The sequence below is a fragment of the Tiliqua scincoides genome, chromosome 1, assembly GCF_035046505.1.
Source record: "Tiliqua scincoides isolate rTilSci1 chromosome 1, rTilSci1.hap2, whole genome shotgun sequence".
Taxonomy (NCBI): domain Eukaryota; kingdom Metazoa; phylum Chordata; class Lepidosauria; order Squamata; family Scincidae; genus Tiliqua; species Tiliqua scincoides.
The window spans coordinates 151,104,850-151,118,554 of record NC_089821.1 but is presented as its reverse complement, the minus strand read 5'-3'; the positions used below and the strand labels follow the sequence as shown (position 1 = coordinate 151,118,554).

The 13,705-nt window shown below is 42.9% G+C and overlaps 1 protein-coding gene across 5 annotated transcripts in view; it reads left to right on the top strand.

Annotated features, from left to right (window-relative positions):
• Nucleotides 1-13,705, top strand: part of ZC3H13 (zinc finger CCCH-type containing 13) — a 64,203-nt gene that overhangs the window by 32,506 nt on the left and 17,992 nt on the right. For all 5 annotated transcript variants that reach the window (XM_066611293.1, XM_066611285.1, XM_066611301.1 and 2 more), the window contains 5 exons: nt 52-222; nt 2,891-3,198; nt 5,110-5,577; nt 10,258-10,440; nt 11,572-12,040. In XM_066611293.1, coding sequence (XP_066467390.1) covers nt 52-222; nt 2,891-3,198; nt 5,110-5,577; nt 10,258-10,440; nt 11,572-12,040 — 1,599 coding nt within the window. The remainder of the gene's footprint in view (nt 1-51; nt 223-2,890; nt 3,199-5,109; nt 5,578-10,257; nt 10,441-11,571; nt 12,041-13,705) is intronic.

The following is a 13,705-nucleotide window of genomic DNA, read 5'->3' as shown; positions in this document are numbered from 1 at the left end:
TAGCTAGCTTGCTGATCTCGTGTTCCTGTTGCTTTTTTATGTATTCTTCAGAGATCCCTCAGAAAGTTCTCATAGACAGAGACGTTCGCCCAGTCCAGAAGAACATTCTGGTAGCAATTCCTCTCCGTCAAGAGAGTATTCTCCTACCACAAGGAGAAGGCAAACATCCTGGGCTCCAGCTAAGTCCAGCAACCATAAACATTCTTTTTCTCCATCTTGCAGGTTAGAAAGAGAGAGAGATGAGTGTGTGGGTGCGCGCTTGACTCATTCTGTCATGGAATTGAGAAAGTGTTCAGAATTGTTAGAATAACAATTCTCAGGACCCTAGAAAGCTGAAGTCTGTTACAGAGGTAGCCCAAGACACTATATTTTTCTTTTCTTACTGAAAAGTCTGGAAAGGATATTTTTACATCTAATAAAACCTGGAGTGTTTTGACCTTATAATAAAAGGTAGCACTTCTACAGAGGTCAAGTTAAGTCACACACAGGATAGAAAAATGGGCTATGGAGTTATAGTGTTCTTCATGTGCTTAGTCAGATTTGTACTGGGAGACTGGAGGCCTTGCTGTAGCAGCCAGAGGCATGTATATGTAGAGTGATAACTTTTTATTTTCTTGAGTACAACAATGCTTATGACTGACTTGGGGTCCAATCTTATCCAACTTTTCAGCACTGGTGCAACTGCAGTGCAGCCCTAAGATAAGGGAACAAGTGTTCCCTGACCTTGAGGAGGCCTCTGTGACTGCCTCCCCACCACAGGATGCAGTACAAGCCCTATTGGCTGCACCAGCACTGGAAAATTGGATAGAATTTGGCCCTCAGTTCTGTAGATACTAAAATTGAGGATACCGTGCCACCTAGACATCTGAAACTTGGTAAACAATGTAATTCGAGACAACCTGATTAGTAGTCTGGAAATGACACATGTGTTCTGTTAATATGAGGGATATGAAGTATGCCACAGATTGGTTAAATTATTGTATATACTTGTGTATAAATAAAACATCACCTTAAACTTGACCCTGAAAACCTGGGTCTGCATGGGTCAATAGCTTCTAAGAATAGCTGCTTCGTGTGGTGGGGGGGGAGAGATTGGGCTGAGAAGCAGGATGCACAGGGAAGGAAGAGAAAAAATACAGCTATTTTATTTTGCTCTGAAGCAGTGCAGAAATGGAGGTATTCTTCAAACAGTAAGAAAGGTGAAGGAGCTTATGAGAGTTGGCTGCTGCTATGGAAATATGTGTACTCTTCACAAAGCATACAAGCCCCATTACCTCCATTATCTGTCTTCTTGTTTGGAGAATAGCTGCTTCGGAACAATTATTGGTAAGTTATTTTCAGGATCTGGCCTCGAGTAAAATCAGACAAAATCACTGTATCTAATTCAAAGATTTTCAGAGCCTCCCCTCCCCAAGTTATACCCTCAACTTATCCATGGGTCATAGTGAATTCTGTGATTAAAACTTGCCTTCAGCATATCCATGAGATTGACTTATACGCAAATATGTATGGTACTTTCGCACTAGCTAGGCAGCTGACTTCTCATACGTGACATGGTTCAAGACATCCTGATCATTATGAAAAGACCATATCTGAAAACAGAATATTTTTGTATGTCATGCTCAAAAGTAGGGTAGGTGAATTGTTCCCCACCCCATAAACAGAAGCAATTTTCCATGCCAACTCCAACACTAGAATTTGAATATGCATATTGACACAGAATTGTCTGAAGATCTTATAACTTGATTCTGCTGCTGAAGGCTAGCAAGTTCTAGCCCTGGAAGTGGTCAGTATGGTAATACCACATGGTAAATGAGTATAAGTTGCTCTGAGAATCTCTGGTGAAGGGTTGGTGTATAAGTGAAAAATAATTATAATCCAAGGCACTTGAACTTATAGAAAAGCCAAAATACAAGACATTCCTTCTACTAACTGGGACAAATTAAATGCTTCTCAAAATTATGTTACTCTGAGCTGAAATTTGCAGTCACATGTCACCTGATTGGCTAGGAAGATATAAAAATGTCTGCTTTCATACCACCAAAACCTGGGACAGTTTACATCATAATACAGGACAACACTCTTATCTGTGAGTAAGCAAGTTGCCCATGAGTTAATATGCTGGGCTGTGGGAGTTCTATTGCCTTTTGTCTATTTGAATCAGACTTGGAGGCATTTTAGTAGCCGCCAGTGATAACTTACAGAATAGAACTGAAATTGACTAATATAAGGTAAAATTAGAGAAGCTTGCATGAAGACTCTTGCCATTGTAGCAAGAAATAAGCAGAAGAATAAAACTATATTATAATACAGGGGTGGCCAACCCACAGCTCATGAGCCACATACTGCTCTTTGACATATAATGTGCGGCTTGTGAAAATATGATGACAGCTCATTATTGCATCATAATTAATATAAAAGGTAAGTAAAAATTTTCACACTTTATCATCATTTCCTGGGTATAAACAGAGTTCAGTGAAATAAAATGTAAGTAATGTTCATGGCGAGTAAATATATTTTAAGAATTTAAATGCTTTTTAAATATTGTGGCTCTCAAACATCTGAAGTTTATCATACGTGGCACTTAGGTTATGCAAGTTTGACCACCCCTGTTATAGTAGGTTCTGTAAGTTGGTGGCTTGAAAATCTATGGTTGTGTCAGCCAGCCAGGTCAGACATTTAAAGATTGTTTCTAATAATAAAAAATGCTACTTCTATCTTTAGGTCACACTGATACATAGTACATTAAAAAGATCAGGAGGTCTTACTGAACAATATTTGATACTTTAGCACTATTATTTTGCCATAGTGTGAACTTTTCCCATAACTGCTGTGTGAGCAAGCTCAAAAAGCACACAACAGAAAGCTTTATACATTTCTACTTCTTTAGATCTGCTTCACCACCAACCCAGCATCATTCTCCTGTATCATCAAGGCATCACTCCTCTTCATCTCAGTCAGGTTCTTCTATTCAAAGGCACTCTCCTTCACCACGTCACAAAAGGACTCCATCACCCTCGTATAAAAGGGCAGCTTCCCCGCCTGCAGGCCGATCCTCCTCTCCCTATCCTCACCGAGCTTCACCTTCTCAGCAAAAACAAACCCCTTCAAGGCATCGTTCACCAGTCAGAGAGAGAAGCAGGCATGATCGTGAACGGATTTCACAATCGCACGATAGACGTCACGAGAGGAGAGATGGTATACATTAGCTCTTATTTAGACAATCTCCATTTTTTCAGTGGAGATCAGTCCATGTATGACTTTTTTAAGCCACTAAGGGCCAGATATGTGTTCACTCAAATGTTCTTAAATTCTTAAGTTCTTAATTTCCAGTCTGATGTATTAAAACATGCAGCAGCACTAACATAGTCTTCTTATCAAAAGATGTAGGTAGGATTGCTAACCTGATTTTTGTCCCATGTATATGACTGAAAACCATTATTAAAGCTGGAATTGCTTAATTACATTCTAAAATGTTAAGCAATAATGAGGAAGAGTACATTCTGAGAGGAAGAATACATTCTTGGCACCCTATTTGCCATGGACAAACATGATGAGGGAACACTGTGTGTGTGTGTGTGTGTGTGTGTGTGTGTGTTTAAAAAACCTTCTCCCTGAGGAAATTCAGCAATTATGGGACAACAGGAATGTTTTTATGAACTGGAAACTGATTAGAAGATTGGAAGCTGATGGAATTAAATTTAGACCAAATGGTGAAATCTTGAAGCAGACTTTTGTCTTCGAAACTTTCCAAATTGGACAGCAGAACGGAGAAGAGATGTGCATGGTTTGCACTTAGGCTACACTGGAATAGCAATAGCGAAGCTTTAAGCTTATGTGTTGGCCTAAATTGGTGATCTTAGGAAAATGATCTTGGCGGCCATAATAGAAATCTTGCTAATACAGTGAACCTTTGCCTTTAACTGACTTGGAAACAATGAATGTTTTCTGCTTTTTGTTTTGTGCATGCATATCTTCATTTATGTCAGTGCATTTGGATTTAATTGACTTTCAACATTTACAACCCTTCCCCATTAGTCAGCTAAATCAGGGGTTCACTGTAGCATAATATGCTGCTGAAGGATGTGAGTTTAGTGTGTATAGAATGTAGCCTTTTTCAAAAGATTAGCATGATTTTTCACTAAAGTAGCTTCAGTTTGATTGCATTAGACTGTGGTTTTCAGACTCTCAGGGAGTTTGAAACCCGCAGTAAGTCTTGGCGGGGGCGGGGGCGGGGGGAAGACAGCAGGGGCAGGGGGAAGGCAACAACACTATCCCCAGGATCACACCGCTCAGGGGGGCTGCAGGGACTGGGGTGCACCCTCCAGTCCCTGCAGCAGCCATCCATGGGTGCGGGGAGCCGTGTGCGAGCGCCTGCAGGGCTCCCCAGGTCAGGGAGAGTGAAAGTGGAGAGATTGCGCTCCACTTCTGGTTTTGCAGGGGCAGAGTGTGATCACTCCACTCTCCCTTTCCCTGACCTGGGGCGCCCTGCAGACACTCGCGCATGGCTCCCCGCACCCACGGATAGCTGCTGCAGGGACTGGAGGGTGCACCCCAGTCCCTGCAGCCCTCCTGAGCGGCGCGATCCTGGGGATCGCGTCACTGCCTTCCCCCTGCCTCCTGGTTTCCCCCGCCCCTTAAGGGGAAAGAGACCAGGACCCTCAGGCCTGGGGTGTTGCGACGCCCCAGTTTGAATACCACTGGCATTAGATATAATCATGGCTGGCCCAGTCATGAAGCATTTGCTTTGGGAAACAGATTTTAGAGGGGGAAACATTTTCCAGCCTCCGTTCTGTGACTTTGGAGAACAGCATTGAACAAAATACAATAAGCCCAAAAGAGTATCACTGTGACACTCTTAGATTTTCATTTCAGGATCACAAATGGGTCAACATTTGGCAACTGGATCAACATAATAAAGAATTATATGTATGTAAGAACAGATTCATACGTATGAATAGCTCCAAATTTTAAAAAATCTCAATCCCCTCATACTTTTTAATATAAATTTATAAATGAATTTAATATATTTAATTCATTGCTGGCTTTTTGCACTTGATTGTCCTCAGATCGAACAGTTCATTAAAAAAATGTTAAATTTATTTTCAGAGACTAGAGGAAAAAGAGGAAGGGAAAGAGACAACAGAGACGAACGTGACTATGACCAAGAACAGAGTAATCCCAGAGATCACAGAGATGATCGAGAATCTCGAGATGGAAGGGATCGAAGGGAAACCAGAGATAACCGAGAACGCAGGGATCTGAGAGAATCTCGAGACAATCGAGACACACGGGACTCACGAGATACAAGGGATTGTACCAGAGATAATAAAGAAAGCCGTGATCAGAGGGACTTGCGTTCTACACGAGACACACACGACTACAGGGACAGAGAGTGTCGAGAGACTCATAAAAAGGAAGAGCAATATCTGGAGGAAGCACGTGGGTATGGAAGAACCCATGGTAGAGAGGAGAGCTCTCGCACTGAAACAAGAGCAGACTCGAGAAGTGAAACCAGAAATGAATCCAGAAGCACTGGCAGAAGTAGAGGGAGAGGTCCTGAAATATCAGACAAGGGTACAATAGATGAGTTACTGAATTTGTCATTGCATGTTTTTATTTGTTTAATGATTCAGTACTATAGTCCTATGTCAGTATTTCATTAAACTGGAACTGATTCCATAATTGAATCTCTTCCTTTCACCATTAAAATGTTGGTGTTCTCTTTTATCTCACCAAATATAGCCACTGTTTTGCCTGTGTTTGCAATCTGTAGGCATTCCAAAGAACCATAGAAATACTAAGAAGTGAGTGGATAATTGGTAGAAATAGCAAGTGGATCATTATCTTTTTATATGTGGAGAAATTTAACATTTGACCTTTATTTTATATCTCCGCCAATTGTGTGCATTTGTTGTCTTCAACATAGATTGTGGAAAGCTTTTAAGTGTCTTGTCTGTCCACATCTTTGCAGCTAGAATTCTGTGGATGGTTTTTTACTCTCTCTGAGCCCAATCCATGCTGGACAATTGGCTCTGCAGGAACCTAGTACAGTAAATGTTTCAATGCTTGGTACTTGATTATCAGAAAGCTCTACAGGGGGGCCCTGTATCTGCAGATCTCACTTTCTGTGACCCTCTGGAGGCTCTTCTGAGCCCAACAGAGGCTGTGCACATCCACCCATGGCCTCTGTGGGGTTCAGATTGGCTGTATAGTCCAAAAAAGTCACTTCTGGTTTTTCAGCAAAACTGGAAGTGGCATTTTTATGCCTTTAAAAGGCATTATGAGGGCTGGAGAAGCCCTCAGTGGCCCAGCCCAGCTTCCCTTGCTTCTGGAGAGTCCAGGGCTTGGGGGGACATCCTGTCTCAGCAGTTTCACATATCCGCAAGAGATTCTGGAACAGAACCACTACAGATACCAGGGCACACCTGTATTAATCAAAAGGTGCCAGTCCTCTTCTCCCTCAATGGTGCTGGGAGGAGAAGAGAGGGAAGGTACCACCATTGCCTTCTCCTGGCTTGCTGGTGAGAAGAGGTGAGGAGGGATGACCTCACTCCTTGTCTCCCCTTTAGTGCTATCTCCTTCCTCATGTTCTTATGGGGCTTTTAAAATATCAACAGGGCAAGCAGAGCATGCTAGGCTCTTCCTATTTGTTTTCAAAAGAGTCCCTGTACAAGGACATGTCTCTCCCTGTGTACTCAGCTGGAAGCAATGAGGAGGCCACGGTGGCACCTTCTCTCTGCAGCACTGTACCAGCATTACAGTGAGTTTGTAATTGGAAAATCACAATATCTTTACAACCTTTAATTCACAGAGATGCCAGATATTGTGATTTTTACAGTATTTTGTTGCTTCCCTGCACCATGCAATAGGAAACAGAAAACTCCTGCCCTAAAGCTGGGCACCTGGAACGTAAGGACAATGACACCTGGCTTCTCTGATGACCTGCAAGCAATAGACGATGCATGCAAAACAGCTGTCATTGACATGGAGCTGAGCAGACTGCAGATGGACATTGTCGCCCTTCAAGAGACTAGGCTGCCAGATTCCGGATCTGTCAAGAAGAGAAATTTCTCATTTTTCTGGCAGGGAAAACCACCAAACGAATCCAGGGAACATGGTGTTGGCTTTGCAGTCAGAAATACCCTGCTGAAATCCATCATTCCACCTACTGTAGGAAGTGAAAGAATTTTGTCCCTGCAGCTCCAGTCATCAGCAGGACTTGTCACTCTCATCAGTGCTTATGCACCGACTCTGTCGTCTCCAGCAGAAGCCAAAGACAAATTTTATGATGACCTGGCCACCACTATCAAGAAGATCCCCGTAAAAGAGCCATTGTTCATCCTCGGCGACTTCAATGCTAGAGTTGGTGCTGATAACAGTTCGTGGCCCACTTGCTTAGGTCAGTTCGGCACTGGGAAGATGAACGAAAATGGCCAACGCCTGCTAGAGTTTTGCTGTCATCACGGTCTCTGTGTCAGCAACACGTTCTTCAACACGAAGCCCCAACATAGAGTCTCTTGGAGACACCCAAGATCAAAGCACTGTCACCAGCTCGACCTGATCCTCACCAGACGCTCCAGCCTTCCCAGCATCAAGATCACACGCAGCTATCAGGGTGCTGCCTGCGACACCGACCACTCGCTGGTGTGCAGCAGAGTGAAACTGCAAACAAAGTGACTGTATCACACAAAAAAGGAAGGAAGACCTCGCATTGATACCAGCAAGACCTGGGATCAGAGAAAAGTGGAGGAATTTGCACGAGCGCTTCAGGAATCTCTTCCAGGCCCGGTCGATGCAAACGCATCCAACAGATGGGAACATTTCAAGAATGCTGTTTACAACAACGCCTTGTCCATATTTGGCAAGAAGACCAACAAGACGGCAGACTGGTTTGAAGCCCACTCTGAGGAGTTGACACCAGTCATTGAGGAAAAGAGGAGAGCTCAAGCAGCATACAAGGCCTGTCCCAGTGAGCGCAACCTGCAGGTCCTCCGAGCTGCTCGCAGCAAAGTCCAGCAGACTGCCAGGAGATGTGCTAACGACTACTGGCTCCAGCTCTGTTCTGAGATACAGATAGCAGCTGACACGGGCAACATCAAGGGGATGTATGATGGTATCAAGCAGGCCCTAGGTCCAACACAGAAGAAAATTGCCCCTCTAAAGTCTGCCGCAGGCGAGGTCATCCAGGATCGGGCGCAGCAGATGGAACGCTGGGTGCAGCACTACTCTGAGCTATATTCCAGAGAAAATGTAGTCACCGAAGAAGCGCTGAACAACATTGAGTGCCTGCCTGTGCTGGAGGAGCTTGACAGTGAACCAACCCTAGAAGAACTTCACGTGGCCCTGGACTCCCTTGCCTTTGGCAAGGCACCTGGAAAAGACAGCATCCCTGCTGAAGTCCTAAAGTGCTGCAAAGAGATCATCGTCACTGAGCTGCATGAAATCCTTTGTCTCTGCTGGAGAGAAGGTGGAGTACCTCAAGACATGAGGGATGCAAACATCATCACGCTGTACAAGAACAAAGGCGACAGGGGTGACTGCAACAACTACCGTGGCATCTCTCTCCTTAGCGTTGTAGGAAAGTTGTTTGCCCGAGTTGCACTAAAGAGGCTCCAGGTATTTGCAGAGAGCGTTTATCCAGAATCACAGTGCGGATTCCGAGCCAACAGGTCCACCACTGATATGGTATTCTCCCTTAGACAACTGCAGGAGAAATGCAGGGAACAACAACAGCCACTCTTTATAGCCTTCATAGATCTCACGAAGGCTTTCGACCTGGTCAGCAGGGATGGCCTCTTCAAGATTCTCCCCAAGATGGGATGTCCACCCAGGCTCTTCAGCATCATCAGATCCTTCCACAAGGACATGAAGGGCACTGTTGTCTTTGATGGCTCCACATCAGACCCCTTTGACATCCAAAGCGGCGTGAAGCAGGGCTGTGTTCTTGCACCAACCTTGTTTGGGATCTTCTTCGCTGTCCTGCTGAAGCAGGCCTTTGGAACTACAACAGAAGGCATCTATCTCCGGACCAGATAGATGGAAAGCTCTTCAACCTCTCCAGACTGAGAGCAAAGTCCAAAGTCCAGCTGAAATGTCTGCGTGACTTCCTCTTTGACGACGATGCAGCTATCACTACCCACTCTGCCAAAGATCTCCAGCAGCTCATGGATTGTTTTAGCAAGGTCTGCCAAGATTTTGGACTGACAATCAGCCTGAAGAAAACACAGGTCGTGGTTCAGGATGTGGACTCACCTCCCTGCATTACAATCTCTGCACATGAACTGGAGGTTGTCCATGACTTTGTGTACCTTGGCTCAACGATCTCCGACACTCTTTCTCTCGATACCGAGCTAAACAAGCGCATCGGTAAAGCAGCTACCACGTTTTCCAGGCTCACAAAGAGAGTCTGGTCCAACAAGAAGCTGACGGAACATACCAAGATCCAGGTCTACAGAGCTTGCGTCCTGCGTACATTTCTGTACTGCAGCGAGTCATGGACTCTTCACTCACAGCAGGAGAGGAAACTGAATGCTTTCCACATGCGCTGCCTCCGACGTATTCTCGGCATCACCTGGCAGGACAAAGTTCCAAACAACACAGTCCTGGAACGTGCTTGAATCCCTAGCATGTATGCACTACTGAAAGAGACGCCTGCGTTGGCTCGGTCATGTCGTGAGAATGGATGATGGCCGGATCCCAAAGGATCTCCTCTATGGAGAACTCGTGCAAGGAAAGCGCCCTACAGGTAGACCACAGCTGCGATACAAGGACATTGCAAGAGGGATCTGAAGGCCTTAGGAGTGGACCTCAACAAGTGGGAAACCCTGGCCTCTGAGCAGCCCGCTTGGAGGCAGGCTGTGCAACATGGCCTTTCCCAGTTTGAAGAGACACTTGGCCAACAGTCTGAGGCTAAGAGGCAAAGAAGGCAGGCCCATAGCCAGGGAGAGAGACCAGGGACAGACTGCACTTGCTCCCAGTGTGGAAGGGATTGTCACTCCCGAATTGGCCTTTTCAGCCACACTAGACGCTGTTCCAGAACCACCTTTCAGAGCGCGATACCATAGTCTTTCGAGACTGAAGGTTGCCAACTACTACTTTTGCTTCCCTTTTCTCCCTGTAGTGCTCTGTGGTCATCCAGATCCAGTAATTTTTCAAGTTACAGAGTCTTTGAAAGCTTGTATTGTTTTTTGCGATCTGACATTTTAAAAATGCCGCCAGGCATCATTCTGTTTTTTATATGCTTTTTTTCGTTAGGTAGTCGAGGAACAAGAGGATCTCAAGCTGACAGCCACAACACTAGTAGCAGCTACCATGACAGCTGGGAATCGCGGAGCAGTTATCCTGATAGGGATCGCTATGAAAATCGGGAGCATGCTAGGGATTCTTCCTTTGAGAGAAGGCATAGTGAAAGGGACAAGCGTGACAACAGAGAGAGAGGTTTGTTCTGTTTGATCTTCTGTGTATTGCTAGTTCAGCAACTGAATGTATACCTGCCAAAGAGATTATGCTGTTTTGTTAGCGTATCTTAGAATTAATGGATATTATTAATGCCTAATAAACACTGTCCATCACTTCAGTGTGACCAAGAAACAGGATGGGGATGGAAAGGAGCAGATTTGATTCTTAATGGACACCGGGGCAGGAGCACATTTAGCCTTTCCTCAGTGATGGCAAAGTGCTGCTCTTTCATACTGTCTCCATGGGAGAAATGGTTATCATTCACTGGTGAAGAGAAAATATAGTTACCCTTGGAGGGCAAAACTTTCCTTTCACCCATCCCTTCCTGAGTGGAATTCTACAAATGGTTTCATTTCCCAGGGGTCATGCACTGAAGTCCTTTCTTCACAATTACCAGCCTGTCATAATGATGAACATTTTTACTAAATAGAGCTGTTCTTAAGTGGTCTGTGGTGTAGCTGGAAAGCAACCTTTGTGTTTTTGCTTGAACTAGAATTTGGATTTCTTTCTTGATAAAAACAGCGTGATAGCTTTTACTTCAGTGGCAGAGGAAGCTCTCCAGTATGAGTAATCATTTTGATATTCCATTGGCATCTCCTTTCCCAGAGGGGTCTCTCCTAATAGAGTAGAACTCTTATCAACCATGGTGGCAGATGGATTTGTTCCCTGCTGCAACCCTGCCCCCAAGCATAGCATTGAGTGAAAGGCGCAGCCACTAACTTATATAGGGAAAGTTAGAGTGCCATTGGGGGTGGGAGATAAGCTTGTCCCACCTCTGGTAACCCTAGTGTCTGCTGGATCAAGGGGATAGATAGTGTCTCAAACATGTTTCCAAGAATTTCCTTTAGAGCTCAGTGTTAACTCTTGAAAATTAAGTAGAGTCTCCGGAATTATGGATGGTCCTTTACAAATATAAACTTCATCCTCTGGTTCACTTTGCAATTCTCTCTTTCACACACGCAGTTCTAAATTGTCACAGGTAGTGTTGGGAAGTTGACTGCTAAGGGTTTGAAATTAAAGAATCGTAATTTAAACAAATATTGTGCAATGCATTAGATTCTGAAATGTCTTTCATTAATACATGATAGTGAAACCTGTTCATTATTACAGATCAGAGACCAAGTTCACCAATGCGTCACCAGGGAAGAAATGATGATCTTGAGCGTGATGAAAGACTTGAAGAACGAAGGGTAGATAGGGGTGAAGATAGAAGAGATGAAAGACCCAGAGAGCGGGAGAGGGAGAGAGAAAGGGAGCGAGAAAGAGAAAGGGAAGCTGAGCGTGAACGTGCCCGTGAACGAGAACGAGAACGTGAGAGAGAGAGGGATAAGGAGAGAGAGCGTGAACGGGACAGGGACCATGACAGAGACAGAGAAAGAGAACGAGAAAGAGAAAGGGAGAGAGAACGGGAAAGGGAGCGAGAGCGTGAACGAGAGAGGGGGCGAGAAAGAGAGAAGGAAAGGGAGCGTCAGAGAGAATGGGATGAAAAAGAGAGAGGAAGGGAAGAGCGCAGAGACAAGAGAGAAGATATTCGGGAAGAAAGGAGCACAAGAGATGGTCGTGAAGAGAGGAAATCAAAGTAAGTCAGTCAGGGTAAACAAAGAGTTCCAAATAACATGGGAGGAGCTATGCCAGTGCTGGAAAGCACTAAGGGGTTAGGATTGTGCCCTTGGAGTGGTACAGCAAAAGTCGACTATGTTGTGTGACATAATTATCTCACTGTCTACCAAAATGAAATCCAGAGAATGAACTGCTCAGTAGAGCTAGGTCAAACTTGGAATAACAACAATAACAATATAATACATTCTAAGAATTGGGGGATTAGTTCAAGCTCCATCTGAAGGGGAATTAAACTAGAAGGAAGGCCTGGCTACAATTACATTAAGCAAATTAAGACTGGAGATATATGCTGACCTTAGTGACTTGCCAAAGAAAGAGAAGAGTGGAGAGAGGTAAGGCTGTTCTTGGGAGTAAAACACAAAAGAGAGAAGTCCAGGTACTGTATATACAGGAAGAAAAACCCACACTGTATGTCTAGAACAGTGTTTCCCAAACTGTGAGTTGGAACCCACTGGTGGGTCGTGACTTGATTTCTGGTGGGTTGCGAAGTGCTGAGCTCACAGCAGCCATGAGATTAGAAAGCGTGATCTCTATGAATCTTCCCCCCCCCCCCGCCTTCTTTTTCCCCTGGGCTGCTCCAGCCAATTCCAAGGCAAGAACTCCCTCTGCCTAGCAGCAGTTATTTGCTAGGAAAGTTTTACTAACATTTAAATAAATAAATAAATAATATATAATAAAACTTATATTTTATATTTTACTAAACATTTAGTAAATGTTAAGTTTTACTAACACACATATATATTTTAGTATTTTATACTTATATATATTATATATATATATATATATATATTTATATTACATAAATTATTTTATATTTTATAAAATATTATATTATAATATAATATTATAATATTATATTATATATTATATTATAATATAATATTATAATAAAATTATATTATAATAAATATTATAATATAATTTATAATTATAATATAATATAATATTATAATAAAATATTATATATAATATTTTATATTTATTTATATATATAAAGAAACTATAAAATTAATTAAATTACTCAGTACACTATAAAAATCCTTAGAAACCTTATCTCCATGTTCTTAGAATATATTGTCAGTATCCATTGGATTCTTTACAGTGAATTGAAATTCAATTCAGTCTCATGATTTACATGAGTCACATGATTAATATTTCGGTTTGAAATATTCTGGCCCATATTTAATCATTCAACCATTAGAATGCTCAAGATAACCTTAGTATAGGTTGGGTGGGCATCCCTTATCCAAAGTTCTGAAATATTGAACTTTTTTGAGTGCCAGCTTGACTTTTTTAAAAAACTTTTTGACCTAAAGAAATAAAATCACGAACTATGTTTCATGCACAAAACTATTAAAAATATTGTATAAAATCACCTTCAGGCTATGTGTATAAGAGTTATATAAAACATAAATGAATGTTGTATTTAGATTTGGACCCTATTGCCAAGATCTCATTAAGTATATGCAAGTATTCCAAAATACAGAAAAATCCAGTTTCCAAAATGCTTCTGGTTCCAAGCTCTTTGAATAAGGAATGGCCAACCTGTACTGATCTTTGGCTTGCAAATTTGGTTTTAAAATTGGATCTCAAGAAGTTCTATGATTAAGGTGCTAACATCCTT